The 15,645-nt window shown below is 38.2% G+C and overlaps 1 protein-coding gene across 1 annotated transcript; it reads right to left on the reverse strand.

The window, feature by feature from the left end:
• Positions 1-203: 203 nt before the first annotated feature.
• Positions 204-11,924, reverse strand: LOC108671067 (peroxidase). The gene is made up of 15 exons (XM_047882825.1): positions 11,753-11,924; positions 10,622-10,695; positions 9,708-9,801; positions 8,964-9,155; positions 7,739-7,941; positions 7,138-7,393; positions 6,716-6,864; positions 6,019-6,146; positions 5,521-5,634; positions 4,575-4,707; positions 4,086-4,328; positions 2,755-2,863; positions 2,217-2,386; positions 1,283-1,391; positions 204-645 (listed from the first exon to the last, which is right to left on the reverse strand). Exons 1-15 carry the CDS (start codon positions 11,899-11,901, stop codon positions 573-575), a joined length of 2,196 nt encoding a protein of 731 aa, XP_047738781.1. The 5' UTR covers positions 11,902-11,924; the 3' UTR covers positions 204-572.
• Positions 11,925-15,645: the final 3,721 nt, after the last annotated feature.

A 15,645-nucleotide genomic window follows, 5' to 3' on the forward strand; every position in this document is an offset into this window, starting at 1 on the left:
TCCCCTATAAGTTTAAACCATGACTGACCGACCACAATATTTTATATCCATTGGACAAAAGTGTAGTGTGCGATACCTTCAATGAACAATGACCCCGTTCGTATGCGAACAATGCTGAAAAAAGTTGTTGAATAACTTCTGAAAATTAGAGGCTTTCTTCAAAATTACAGAGGAAGGAAGACTAATACAAGTAACAAGGACTTTGTTTAATTTAATAAATCACACATCTGCAAAAAAAATCGCAATTTTCAAGCTTTTAATGCATGAACCTAGGTGCGATTTTTGGAGAAAATAATTAGGTTATAAGAAAATCAATTAAACAATTCTTAATATTGAAATTGGTAATAAAAAAATTTGTTCATTGAATATATTCGAGTAAAAAATAATAAAAAGCTTCCTAACATTATTTGAACCTTTTACTCTTTTTTGGAAGATTCGATGCTCACAAGTCTATTAAAATTATTACGTGGCACACGAGTACAAAAATATTTGGCAACAGTATTGAAGCTTAGCTTTGACATGCACACAATTAGACTGATACTAAATAAGATAATATTTAAATCCATTTATAGCTAATGAATGTGTCTCCAGGGCGATAGGTCAAGCCGGGTGAGCTGTCCACTGCCGCACCGCACCACAGGATTACTGTCAAGCAAATTAATAAAGTTATCCCTCGTCCATAAAACACATAATAGTTTATAATTCTTGACTTAAAGGCCGATATGGGAATTCACATAGTTTAGAAATAAATAACTATCCTGTATGTGAGAGCTGGGCAGCGCTACTTTGAAATGTAGCGGCCGCTACCGCTACATGCTCCAAATGTAGCGGGCGCTACCGCTATACCGCTACATTGGTTAAAATGTAGCGCCGCTACCGCTACTGAAAATGTAGCGCGCTACTGCCCACCTCTGCGAGTGACGGTGAGTTGGGCAAAGTGTTACACAACTACTGCCATTGACTATTGTATAAGAGTATGTTATACTCTGCACAATAGACTGAACACAACACACCAATGGTGTCCTTAAAATACTTTAGGTGTGAACTAGCGTGCACGAGTGCGTTATACTTTTTAAAAGAGGCTCTGAACATAGCATATCAAGAGTGTAGTTACTAATTAGTTGTGCACTTGGATAATAAAATGTTATACTTCAGTATAAGCTAAACACAGCACGCCAAGTGTGTTGTAAATACTTCTGAAATTGACTAGAGCGATAGTATGTTATACTCTTCAGAATTAGGTAAACATAGCATCTCAAGGTTGCAGTTAAACTCAACTAACATGTGGGGGTCGGCGAGCAACATAGGGTATCGCTGCACCTCCTCCACGCGGTCCGTGTTGTCGCACAGCACGCGTGCCAGACGTGTGGTCCTGATTGAGGCCAGTTGAGCTGTCAGGAAGAAACATGAATATCAACTGACGTGATATTCATCGTTTCATGTAAAGCTAATATTTGAAAAAAAAATGAAAATTTAAATTGGGATGTGTAGCGCATGGAACAGACGCCCTCCTCCGCAGAAACCTGCTACAAATCGAGTGCACAAATGGCACAAAATAATGAAGCAATTTAATAACCCAAATAAAGCGGCTGGTGAAGAAAAGCTTATATTAATTCAATACAATATTATTTCAAAACAATTTAATTAGGTTTACATTGTGATCAAAATTACAATTTAAAGTTTGATCACAGCCGAGCTGCGGAATTCTGCAAAAATTAGTACAGCCACTGATAAATTTCTTATTTATTTATATACCCTAAAAAATTCTTCATAAATTCAAGCTTGAAAGTTTATAAGTAGCTTCAAATCAGTCTCTGGGTTTAAAAATTACTATATAAGGCGTGAAAAATATATCAGCACACCCCAAATTACAGCGAATAAAAAGCTAACGAAGAGTGTCATATATACTCGCCGCGCTATATCGTAACCTAAACCTTTTGCAGGTCTCTGGTGAACATTATCGGCTTGCAGCATAATTAATCTGCAGCGTGTGCGTCAGCCTGATATGTGCAACAGCCTAGCGTGCACAGTCAGTTGCACTCTGACATCCCAAGTTTGAATTTGCTTTCATAAGGAGCTTGAATTCTATTCATTCCATAACTGTTGAGCATATAAATACGTGCGTTTTACAGACTTTTCTCTACTTGTAGTTCTACATTTATTAATTAAGAATTCAGAAACTTAACGTTCTTTAAAAAGTTATAGCTAAAACATACCAGGGGTGAAAGAAGACGGTTGTCCCGGCAGTTCGAACCAAAACCTGTCGCCTCTCCTGACCCTCTGCATTTGAGTCGCCACGATGCATGAGAACGTCGGCCCGAGCAGAGAACCCTCTAGGGGGCGTTCGGATACCCCGGCGCTCCAGAGGTCTATGTCGTCCACGTGACTGAGTCAAAGGTTTTATTAATCATCACAGTAATTTCATATATAATCATAGTAGCATTAAATAATATTAAAAGGATATATTAAATTCATAATGCGCGCAACAACAAACAAATTTACTATTCAAGAAATTCATGCGGACCGAATTCCAAGTATCCAAAATGAAATAATGTAACCTTTTAAGTGTAATGTTAGCCGAAAGTTTATTGGTGAAGATTTATGGCCAGAAACTAAATTAAATATTATTTTGCTTGGCAAACACTACATATAAGAGTGTTTTTGGACAGGAGAAACTAGCTGCATTAGCTTCTTATTCCTAACTAGTAATGTAAATTTATTTATTGTATTTCCACAACATAGTTCCATCTGCACCTGTAGACATCAGCATAGCGATGAGCTGTCACGTTCGTCATGACAGACGCGAGTTCATGGAAGTTTGTGATGGGTGGCAACCCGCAGAACTTCCTGAAGAAATAAAAACCTCATTCATAAAACCCGTTTTATCCTATTATGATTGTATTGTCCTTCTAATTAATAATTCATGAAAGAGCAATACAATGAATAGGGTTGTCTCATTACCCACTTTAAATGGTTTAGCTCTGGTCCAGAAATGATCGTACTTTAATTGAACATCGTAACTCACTTGCCTCAAACCCTATTGTATAATATATCGTATCAATATAATAATATTAAATAAATATATTATCAAACCCTAACTCAAATAGAATGAGTCTATCTCTGAACTTCCTCAATATTTTCTTTTTTCATCATGCCTAGTGAACCCAACGTCATTTTTAGCGCATTTTCTCATTTATGGAAAAAATGTACTATTGTGCTCGCCATGCCGTCTGTCTGTCTGTCCGTCTGTGACTTCAAGGTTTCGTCGACGAGAAAATGCGCTCTCTGTAACTCACTGCAGTGAGTACTGAATTATATTTTTTCATTTATGAAAAAATGCACTATTGTTCTCGCCATGTCCGTCTGTCCGTCCGTGACTTCATGTTTTCGTCGACGAGAAAATGCGCTCTCTGTCACTCACTTCAGTGAGTACTGACTTACATTTTTTTATAATAAGCTGCTCAACAATTGAATAACGTGTTACATACAGTGATATAAATTAGTGAATTCTTGTACAAATAGCACTGCATTTTTTGCAATTGTCTTAATGATTCTGACACATTTTAGCCCGACATGAGGGCGCGGACAGAGCTACGTCCGCTCTCTGCTCGTGCTGAGGATAAAAATGTGAGTCACTGTTCGGACAATGTGATGCATTAATTTTTTAAGTGTAGTTTGGATGATTCACCATCAGTTAGGATGACTCACCACCAGTTAGGATGACTCACCGCCAGTTAGGATGACTCACCACCAGTTAGATGACTCATCACCAGTTAGGATGACTCACCGCCAGTTAAGATGACTCACCACCAGTTAGGATGACTCACCACCAGTTAGTATGACNTTATCTTCAAGGTACACATGTAATTGGTTCTTGTTTTGTGGCGCACATGTAATTGGTTTGCACAAGTAAAATTAAAATCAACGAGACTATGCAATTCTAAACAGAAATTTATCACACCTGCCTTCGCACAACAAAATTTCAGTTGCATTCTGAAAATTTCATGAATGTCATTTCCTGATATTAAGCATTAATTTAAATATCAAGTTTCTTTGTCGAATCCTAAGCCTAACTGTACATTAACTCGTGTGTGATGGTGTCTTATGTGTTCTGTTGTTATACATATAGAATAAACCTATATTTATATTAAACTTAAACATATTGCTTTTATATAAAACTACATAAAATATGTTAAAAACCTCTTGTGTGATAGCATCATCCATAGCCTGGACAGGCTGCTTCGTCAGCCCAATGTAATACTCGTCCAGCACCCCCGCCCTGTACAGGTCGAACGGCTGCCGGATCAAACGGCTCAACCGCACCGAACCTGTCCGCAAACCGGGTTTAGAATTCTAAAGTTAAACCTGCAAACAACGAGTCTGAACGAGCAGCAAAGTCTTTTAAACAATACGATAGATGTATATGTTTTTTTTTCAACCAGAACAAATATTATTTTTTTACTATACCGTATACATGGTTTAGCAACATGAACAATACTGTTATTTTGCCACGATCCCTGGGTATTTGAATAAAAATTAAGGATACAAATATCGAGATGGTGTTCTGAACTCACCCATGAATTTGTTCGAGGGACTCCAGCGTTCAACTGCAGACGGCAGAAGTGAGTGACCGAACCTGAAGGCGGCCGTGATAAATGCGGCCGTCATGGAGGGGTCTGTGGCGGGGTCGTATCCGTCCCAGTAGCCCTGGAAAATTCAGAAATTAATATCAATGGGTGATGAAGATACGTAATACCCATTATATGAAGAGGATCTTTTAATTTAGATATTAGGAAAATTTTACATTTAAATATGGGAGTTTCAGAGGATAACGAAAATAGCTTTCGCTATCCTTCAGAGGATCGGAAAATAGTCAAATTCTAAATTTCGCTGAAATTTTAGGAATTACAGTTAATGGAAAAAGAATTTATGTATATAATTAAAAATGTGAAGATTTTACGTAAAATTTGATAAACATTATTGCAGTCATTAACAATTAACCAGAACACAATTTGAGTAGAGCTTCCCACTGGCGATCAAACCACGCCGCTACCTCAAACCAAAATTATGGATGTTTACAGTGAATGCAAATAAACCTGTACTAGTTTGTTTTGTATTGGAGGTTTAGCTAAATCAAAATTATGGAATGACCTCACAGATCGGCTAGACGATTCTGAAAACGCATATGTGGCTGTACGGTAAATATCCGATGTGTACGAAAAACTAAAAAAATATAACTCAGTACTCACTGCAGTGAGTGACAGAGAGCGCATTTTCTCGTCGTTGAAAACGTGAAATGTCGGACGGACAGCCAGACAGACGGACGGACAGACGGACATGACGAGCACAATAGCGCCTTTTTTTTCATAAATGAGAAAATGCGCTCGAAATTCCAAACATTCTCGTAAAAAATATTTCTTGCGAATCCTCTGTTTAAATCATAACAAATATCCAAATAAAAGACATAAAGAGTGAACATCACAACACGAAGCCGTATAAACATAACAATTTCTATGAGACCTGATGCTCCAAGGTTAGACCGTAGTTTCTCATGACCTTCTCCCCCAGCAGGAGCGGTAGGAACTCATGGAAGGTGATGTGTTGCACCATAGCACTGACGATGTGACGCGTCTCCTGTGTCAAGTACAGTCATTATTATTATACAAATATACAACGACATATGAAAAACAGTCGCATCGATAATTTTTACGTCTCCAATAATACTAAATCAATAATCGTGCTACAATAAATAATAATCGTGATCGGCAAAAAGCGTTAGATAATCTCATCATAAAATTTATGAACTTATTCATTTGATGATGGTGATAATCCACTCAGATAAAATAATTTGTCATATTGTCCAAATAGTGGCAAACTTTCTGCATGAACACTAATAGTTCACGTATATTTGCCAGGCAAAATTGGTTCAGGATGACCACACAAATGCAAGAAGTGCATCGTTATTTGGACAAAATCTTTTAATTTTCCTGAGTATAACATATTGAAATTCAGCATCACCTGGTAGAGTGTCTCGTCATCCCAGTGCGGATTAATGATCGAGAGCTCCTTGCATATGCGGTTGTGCTCCCGGAACCACAGCGTGTGGATCGTAGTTAAGATCAGTTGTTCGTTCACGCGGATCTCACCTACAGATTTACCAAAATTTAATTCCCACATGTCCCAACCTGAACTCAAAATTCAGTTTAAATTTTACGCGAATTCCGGAAATATTCGTCACTGATTCGTTCATCAGTGGTAAATTATCATCTTTCAGGGCTGTTAAATATGTCCACATTTTGAGTACAGTTTCAACAGATAGATAGTAGACATAGAAAAGAGTAGACTAAAAATATGTCATCCATAAGCAATTAAGGATTCAAATAAACGCTGTCGTTTTATCTGGAATTTCATTGGCAAACAATACCCATCAATTAGCAGATGACAAAAATTGTTTTCATAACCTGACTAAAAAAACTATATAGCGGCCTAACTAACCCGCCTTAACTTATAATTAACTGCCTAAATAACCCGTTTCCAAGCAGAACAGAATAGGGGATGAGAAACTAGCGGCCTCCCTAACCCGACTTATTTTAATTAATTGGCTGACTAACCCGTATCGAAGCAAAATATGGTTCGGGAGAAGAAACTAGCGGCCTCACTAAACAGCCTCGAAGCAAAATAGAGTTGGGTAGGAGGAACTAGCGGCCTCACTAACCTGCCTCAAAGCAGAACAGGGTTGGGGATGACGATCTCGTGCATCCCTCATCCACAAAGTCCGTCTTGGTGGGGAGCAGCTCCCTCAGCCCCAGGTCCTTGAAGACGTTGTTCATCTTCATGAGTCCCCCCACGCCCTCGCGCAGTCGGCTGAGCAGTCGAACAATGTGTTACAAATGTTGACGTTCAACCGCATTAAATTTTGCGTAGCTGATTAAAAATTGCACGCATAGTTGAAAACTGTGCAATTGAAGTATTTTTAAAATATTAATTTTGAACCTACTTAAATTGCATGTTGCTAATTGACAACTAGTACGCATAATGAAATAATTCAAAAGTACGTAAAAATTCATATGAAAAACGGTAGAATCATAGGCAAAAAGCTACGTTAACTCTCTTCGTGACGCTCGTTACGTCACTCACTTAGCGTGACGATGGCTGCCACCATAGACCGTGTTCACGTCTATAACGCTTGTCAAAATATTGAAGGGAGCTCTAACGCCAAGCTTGCAGTCTTGCCTAACGCCGGGCAACCCGCGAAAAAACTCCAAGCAGTCTTGATGGAAGAGCGAGTAGAACTGGTCATCTTTAGGCAGCCGAATCTCGAGACATTCTTGATGCTGCTGGTGCTCAGGGAGCACGCAGCAGTTTCTTTCTGGCTCATTGCGGGTCTCAGGATCTGAAAAGTTAAGAAAGTTGATCTTGATTCGCCAATAAATTTTATGAACTGAATAAACTACACCATTGGCATTAATATTGCATTAGAAATAACAATAGAACAAGAAACAATATGGCATTAGAAACAACAAACAATAAATAGTAAATAGTTGCAGGATTCAGAAATACATAACTAAATTCAATCTTGTATGAAATGTATTACTTCATCATTGTGAATCAAAGTTTGGTTCACGAACACCAAAAACCGAACACAACAATTAAACTTAAATTTGAAAAAAACTACTGAAAGGATTATTTCAATTGAATATATTAATTTTTTAAATAACAATTAATATTGGTTATGGACCTAGTGGAGTAGCAGTGAGTGTGAAGTCATGATCCATGAACTGCCCCCACGCTAGGAAGAGCAGCGAGATGGCGTGGTCGTGGTAGCCGTCGTCGCGGTGGATGTGAGCCGAGACGCGCCGCGGGTTGGGGAGGCTGGAGTACGGGTGTCCGACGCTCAGCCGCGGTGCCGCTATTCCGTCCGCGAACACTGGACTAATTAGCCTATAGGGACACCAAGTTTACTAAATTAGAAATGATTTAATAGTGAAGGCCATAAGAGCATTTATATTTTAAAGTTGTTCAGTAGCGTGCATTTCCAGAGGATATCAAAGTTCGTTATTCAAAGAATATGTTCACTCCTGGAAGAGATATTGTAGCAAAAATATAGTATCTGGCCTATCGTCAGACCATTAATGGACCAGACTTGCTAAATATATCACCGGGGTTGCACTATTAAAACTTGCTCCAGTGATCGTAGCTCCCTATTTATTTGTCTGTGATTGGAAGATTTAGCCGAGAAAGCCGTCAGTGATTGGCTGACAGATTCCCAAACTGGTAACTATTTAAGATAGTACGGCCCTTTGTGCCTTCTTAGGAGTGGGGCTATCGGCAGCCTACCTACTTGTAGAAGACAGTCCTGGTGGCGCCCCAGGTAGTGGGCCAGCCCATGAATGAACTACCCACCTGTTGAAGACAGTCCTGGTGGCGCCCCAGGTAGTGGGCCAGCTCATGAATGAACTACCCACCTGTTGAAGACAGTCCTGATGGCGCCCCAGGTAGTGGGCCAGCCCATGAATGAACTACCCACCTGTTGAAGACAGTTCTGATGGCACCCCAGGTAGTGGGCCAGCTCATGAATGAACTACCCACCTGTTGAAGACAGTCCTGGTGGCGCCCCAGGTAGTGGGCCAGCCCATGAATGAACTACCCACCTGTTGAAGACAGTTCTGGTGGCGCCCCAGGTAGTGGGCCACCGCTCATGAATGAACTACCCACCTGTTGAAGACAGTCCTGATGGCGCCCCAGGTAGTGGGCCAGCCCATGAATGAACTACCCACCTGTTGAAGACAGTTCTGATGGCACCCCAGGTAGTGGGCCAGCCCATGAATGAACTACCCACCTGTTGAAGACAGTCCTGGTGGCGTCCCAGGTAGTGGGCCAGCCCATGAATGAACTACCCACCTGTTGAAGACAGTCCTGGTGGCGCCCCAGGTAGTGGGCCAGCTCATGAATGAACTACCCACCTGTTGAAGACAGTCCTGGTGGCGCCCCAGGTAGGATGCAAAAGATTGTTGCAAAGGCCGTCATGGCGTCGGTATCGCGTGGGCACACACGTCATCGGTGACGCAAAATCCGGACACACTTCCGCCACGGCCGTGTGACTCACGTCCAGTCGCGGCAACTCGTAGAAAATCTCGTAACTCGACAAAGAAAATCTGGAGATGGAAGAGGCATTCTTAGTTGAGAGGGTAAAACTATAAATTAGGAGTGTTGAATGCGACCATAAGAAATTTGGAGGCTATGTGTAGTTATAACAGAACACGCGATGCTATAAATATAAGTAAAAAAAATGTATATAAGTCAAGTGATTTCATGTGAAAAATTAAACGCGAATCTTTCAAAAATAGTATATCTAGAACACATGAAGAACGATCAGTTTTACCAAGCGAGATTAATTTAATAGTTACGAGCATGATGTGTAAATATCTAACTACATTCACTACGGAATCTCTTATTTTGGATAGAAGCAAATCATAAATTGGAGCATTTTAGCTTCTTCTTTCAGTTATATAATTAAATCATAGATAGTGGCTATCCTTAGTATCCTTAGTGCATTTTAGCTTCTTCTTTCAGTTATATAAGTAAATCATAAATAGTGGTTGTCTAGCTTCTTCTTTTAACTAAAAAAGTAAAAAATAAAATATGAATAAGAGCAGACTAGTTTCTTCTTCTAATTATAAGCAATTCGTTGTCAGAAGAGCTCTAACCTTTGGGCCAGAATTCTGGAGGTATCGAGCAGTAGCTGCCCCACCGGTGCTACCGTCTCCGGGGTGTACTCATCGTGAGGGGGCGTGATGGGGGCTGTAAACCAAGACGTGAAAATCAAATAAAATCAAATATCGAAAGGAAAATATAACATGCAAAAGCAAAAATATTATGCCAAGGAGAAAATATCATGCGAAGAAAAAAAAATAATATACGAAGGAAATAATATAACGCAAAGGAAAAAGTATTATACAGAGAAAAAATTTTCAAGCGAATGAAAAAATATTATGCTAAGGAGAAAAATCATGCGAAGAAAAAAATAGCATGCGAAGGAAAAAATATTAGATCAAAAGAAAATAACCTGAAACAAGGCGCAATAAGACATGAAACAGGAGGGGAATCAAGGTGGTATAGTAAGCGCGAAGAAATAATATAGATACCGTATTTATATTTTATACCGTAACTGGACGAAGTCTGCACGCTAGTCAATATCTTACGGGTATTATGATTTTGCTCTTTTCTGCACAGAATACTTTTGTTTTCTCTTTCATTGATTGAAAATAATTCATTTCGGAATTAGCACCGTTTTTTAATTACTCCTAAAACGCTTAAAAATTTGTTATGTTATTAGCCTCTAGTGATTTTACCTCACGTTATCGATTCAGTTCAAAGCTTGATAACCACTTGTAGTTCAAACATTAAAACATATTTATTCACATACAGAATAAGGCTTTCTTTGGTTAATCAATCATCTACCAATGTAAAATATAGTTCATCAATTTCACAAATTAAACTAAATAATAATCATATAATATAAAAAGTTCCACTTTTTCTAAACAAGAAGTTCATAAAAAACTTCCAAACAAATTTAGACAATAAAAAGTATAACTTTTGCATAATCAAGAGTTATACTCACGTAACTTGCTTCGCGCCAGTTCGAACGCTGCGTTCACGTCCCCATGCGTTATGCATACGCTGCTGCCGAACGATCTGGTCACGAATTCGCGAAAAACATCATAACAATTTGTAATTTGAAAAACTCAATTACGAACATATATGATCACCGCTTAATGAAAGACAAAAATTGCACTGATTTCAGTAATAAGTCTTGATAAGGTGAGAAGAGTGTTGATGTTAAGAATCAGCATTATGATTTATTGCATGCTATTGAGAGAGGAAAAATATGTTTCCTTTAGCTGACAACAGTAAAATAGTAGAAAATAACATCAGCAATGATTAAATCGAATTAGAAGCAAACAATGTAGGTAAATCTATCAATAGAATGCCAAGGAGAAAATATCATGCGAAGAAAAAAAATAGCATATATTTTTCTTATAATGACTAATAATTAAATAATAATAACTACTAATACTAAATAAGATGTAAAAATATTAAATGTAAAAAGTGACACACTTTAGCAAAGTGCGGATGTAATACTGACACGTTATTTTTGCCGGGCCCAACTGGGTCAGGAAGAGTACCAAAGTGTATCGCTATTCGGACAAGGTCTCTCTTAATTTTATTAGTGTGGAGTATTGCACGCTGATGCTCATGACACTCCCGTATTATGACACATCCTTATTATATAACACCCGTATTATGACTCACCCGTATTATCATATGACACATTCGTTTTATGACATATATTTATTATATAACACCCGTATTATTGCACACCCGTATTATGACACACCTGTATTGAGACACATCCGTATTAAAACTCACTTGCATTAAGACACCCATATTATGACACACCCGTATTATGACTCTCGCATTATATAAGCATGACACACACATATTATGATACACCCGTATTGCGAAACTCCCTTTTTACGACACACCCATATTACGACACACCCGTATTATGACACACCCATATTATGACACAACGTATTACGACACACCCATATTATGACACCCGTGTTACGACACACCCGTATTATGACACACCCATAATATTTACACACCCGCATTATTACGCTTCACTCTTTTGACGCACCCGTATTATGACTCCCGCTTTATATACTCATGACACACACAGACACACCCATATGGGAAGATGGAGTTGGGTGCGTAGGGCACGACGGGTGCCCGGGATAGGTACAGCGCGCACTCGTGTGTTGCCCTGGCGACCTCCACCACCAGCAGCGCCGCCAGCAGCAGCCACCAGGGGCCTGGTACCTCGCGCGCCGCCATGTCATGTCGGCGCAGTCCAGCCATCATCTACAGTTAGTTGTGGTGATAATACTTATATCATTATGATTATTTGTAATAAAATACTAATGATAATAATTAGTAATCAAATAATAATAACTAATAATACTAAATTAGATGATAATTAAATTAGTAATAATGTCACTTGTTTGCTTTAATCGCAAATTCACTAAAAACTTAAAAGCAACAGTGACTGCAAAGTTTTAGCTTCCAGTTCCGGTGTTTCTGATTTGCGCATTTTAGAATCATTGTATATTTTTAAACAGAGGCCTAGTTTGAATTTAGCTTTTAGCTCTTACCCGCTTGAAATTATAAATAGATAGGTTTTACAGCTTAGGTTTTTTGTTGCAATCATGACTGTACTAATTAATGATTTATCTGTGTTCTAGAATTTTCGAACTGACGATGGAGCTGGACTCCGAAACGTTTTCTTTAAAGATACTATGAATTTTTGTGGAGTTTTCTTTGCTTTTAAGTTTTTGATAATTAAATTAATAACAGTGTTATTTAGAATTACGATTGATACGATTATTTAGATTAGTATCGATACTCTTGATAATGAATAATAATTACATAATAACAACTAATAATACGAAATTAATATACAAATAAAATAAATGTAATTAGTGATAAATACTTTTCAAATAAAATAATTAAGAAAAATGTAAATAATTTTTGTAATTATTTAATAATCAATAATAATATTAATCCATTGTAAGAGTCCAAAATAAAAGAAATATGAATTGTTGAGGCTTCTCGTGCACAACTGATTACATCCCTTAATTAACGCTGTAATAGGAGGAGCCAATGTCATTCAGTAGACAGAACGTTTATTGACCTACGACAATACGCAACCTTTGAATTAGCTACTCGTTTCCTTAAGATTATTGCCTGTTCGAAATTTCCCGCAGTTCCTCCGATGATTCGGTGAGCTAATTTATTTTGATCTATTTCTTTCGTATGTTATATTCTTGAACCATATTGTTAAATATCTCGTTAACCTGTTTATCTCGTATCACAAAATTGTCGTGTCTGCAGAAACTCACCATCAATAAATGCAGAATAAATGCATATGCGCTGAAACGCCAGTTTCTGGTCTGAATCGGCAAGGAGGCCGGGCGGTTAAGCATAGCAGAATTGTAGCAGTGAGTTGCGAGTTCGAGACCGCAAAATGTTGTGAATGTTCTGTGATGTTAAGAATCGGCGACAGGCCTACGGCCTAATAACGCTGAAACCGCTATTATCATTATTATATAATAAACCTGATAAAAGTGTCGAATCATCTTATTACTTTTATGAAACTTTGGGGAAACCTTTATATGCCTACTTACCCATGTCAACCGGCGACATTTCAGTTTAACATTCATTTGAGTTACAACATCCTTAGAAGGTAAGGAATTCATTGAGGATTTCAAATTAATCAGTATAGTGATGTTAGAATTAGCCCAGTATGTATATTTACTTACGACAAGATATTTGTGAACTTTGCGATGTCCGAGGAAGCTACGATATTCGTAAAACTACGATATTCATTGAAGCTACGAAAGTGGTAGTAGATATTATGACTTTCATGGAAGCTCCGAAGTTTGCGTACGTTACCATACATAATTTTCTACGTTCGAAACGTTGTAATACTCCGTAGAAGCAACGATAGTCATGCAAGATATGATATTATTGTCAATAATCATTTTTGTGTAGGTTCATGTAACGATAAAGTGAATAGAAGTAAAATTAATTTTACGTTGAATTAAAATGTTTTTCGGTAATAAAATTTCCCAGCTTGATCAGGAAAATTACATTAAACGTATTAATAAGGTATGTCTGAATATGATAATGGTAATTAAAAATTAATCATAATTATTAACGATTGTTTATTAGGAAAATCATTGCCCAGTCTGAACATTATTTTAATAATCAATCACGCACAGAGTTATAGGACACGAAAATTTTCTAGTGTTAATTAAAATTTTTTTATAGAATTTTGCATTTCAAACAAATTTATTTTAATATATAGTCAAACAAATATAATTGATGATAATCTCCATTCAAGCGACATTTTTAAAATTAGTGTGAAAAGTTTGAGTGTAGAGACGAATCTCACTAGGTTGTTGTCAAAATTGACGCACCAGGAACGTACAGTTCGACCACGCGTCAATTCTACTCAACTCACCTTAACTCAACGTCCACACACAACAGAGGTTCAGAGCTGACTGAACACTCGAGTGAAACTGAAATAACTGTAGCAGCAACACGGCTGATGTATAGCGACTTTTGCTCTACTCTTAAAGACATTAGCGAAACTTTGTCCTAATAGAGCTATACATTTTGCCTCTGGTAGATCATCCTTATGGCCCCCAAAAAAAAAAGAGATATCAGGCTACGAGCAGATAGTGTGTCACAATGTGAACAGTACGACGACCCATTCACTTTTTCAATGCATTTGACGTCATGCAAGCAATAACAGCAAATACATCAGAAACATATTCTTCAGCGCCAACACAGTTATGATGGTCACATGATACACAATTGTCGCATATATCAGTAATTATACTATTTGCGGCATTTGCAGAGTAGGTAATAGCAGAGTAGCTAATAGTAGAGTAGATAATGGCAGAGTAGCTAATAGTAGAGTAGATAATGGCAGAGTAGGTAATAGCAGAGTAGGTAATAGCAGAGTAGCTAATAGTAGAGTAGATAATGGCAGAGTTGGAAATAGCAGAGTAGGTAATAGCAGAGTAAGTAATAGCAGAGTAGGTAATAGCAGAGTAGGTAAAAGCAGAGTAGGTAATAGCAGAGTAGGTAATAGCAGAGTATGTAATAGCAGAGTAGGCAATAGCAGAGTAGGCAATAGCAGAGTAGGCAATAGCAGAGTAGGTAGCTTTAAAACCCACAGTAGCAATGTTATTGGTAGTAACGCTGCAACTGATACCGAATGCAGAAATTAGCATAACTCTAAATAATGCAAATATAGAGTTCGTAATAGCTGGGATGAAAGCAAAAACAAGTACACCTATAAATATCGCCGCAGTAAGTGAAGTTGCATATTGCCACAGTGGCAGCAGTACTTCCTGCAGCAGGTGCAGTACTGAACACTGCGGCAGTGACAGCAGTACTAGTACCAACAGTTGCAGTACTGCAATCCGCAGCAGTAATTACACTCGCAATTACAGTCCTAAAATCCGACGTAGTGGCCGCTGTATCGCACCATCAGGTGCAGTACTGAAAGCTGCTGCAGTGGCAGCACAAATGGCCTCGGAGCGCGCGCGTTAGACCGCGACGACGCATTATCTCGTTAAAATTCAAGAAATTCAATAGATCGCTCCTGGAAACATTTTCTCCTTATTCATCACACACTCAAAGTAAATAAAAAACACTGCAGTGAAAGCAGAGTCCGCCCTGGACGCTAGCGATTTGTATAGGACCATGGAAGTTAATTTTAAGCGAACCGACCGACATAAAACAATGCAATAAAAATTGAGCAATCGCGCGCGCCAGCACTCTATGTGAACATTTCTAATGTGAAGTGTTGATCCAGCAGCAGCCTTGCTTTCAAGGTGAAATCAATCTTATTACGTTTGAATTCTCAGCACGAATTGCAAAACGGTAAGCGTACTGCAAGAGCATAAACACGATTTGAATTATGAATATCAAAAATTCACAATATCTTTTCTCAGAATTTCATGTACTCCTCAACCTCATTTTTTACTTGGAGTAACATCATTTGAT

The sequence above is a fragment of the Hyalella azteca genome, unplaced genomic scaffold (genome assembly GCF_000764305.2).
Source record: "Hyalella azteca isolate HAZT.00-mixed unplaced genomic scaffold, Hazt_2.0.2 contig11423, whole genome shotgun sequence".
Taxonomy (NCBI): domain Eukaryota; kingdom Metazoa; phylum Arthropoda; class Malacostraca; order Amphipoda; family Hyalellidae; genus Hyalella; species Hyalella azteca.

Excerpts from the sequence above, each read along its gene's own strand:
- LOC108671067 (XM_047882825.1), bottom strand. The coding sequence starts at position 11,901 with ATGGCGGCGCGCGAGGTACCAGGCCCCTGGTGGCTGCTGCTGGCGGCG. Across the intron at positions 6,147-6,715 it reads CCTGTTCTGCTTTGAGGCAG|GTGAGATCCGCGTGAACGAA; the intron begins GTTAGTGAGGCC and ends GTAAATCTGTAG. Across the intron at positions 5,635-6,018 it reads ATGACGAGACACTCTACCAG|GAGACGCGTCACATCGTCAG; the intron begins GTGATGCTGAAT and ends TACTTGACACAG.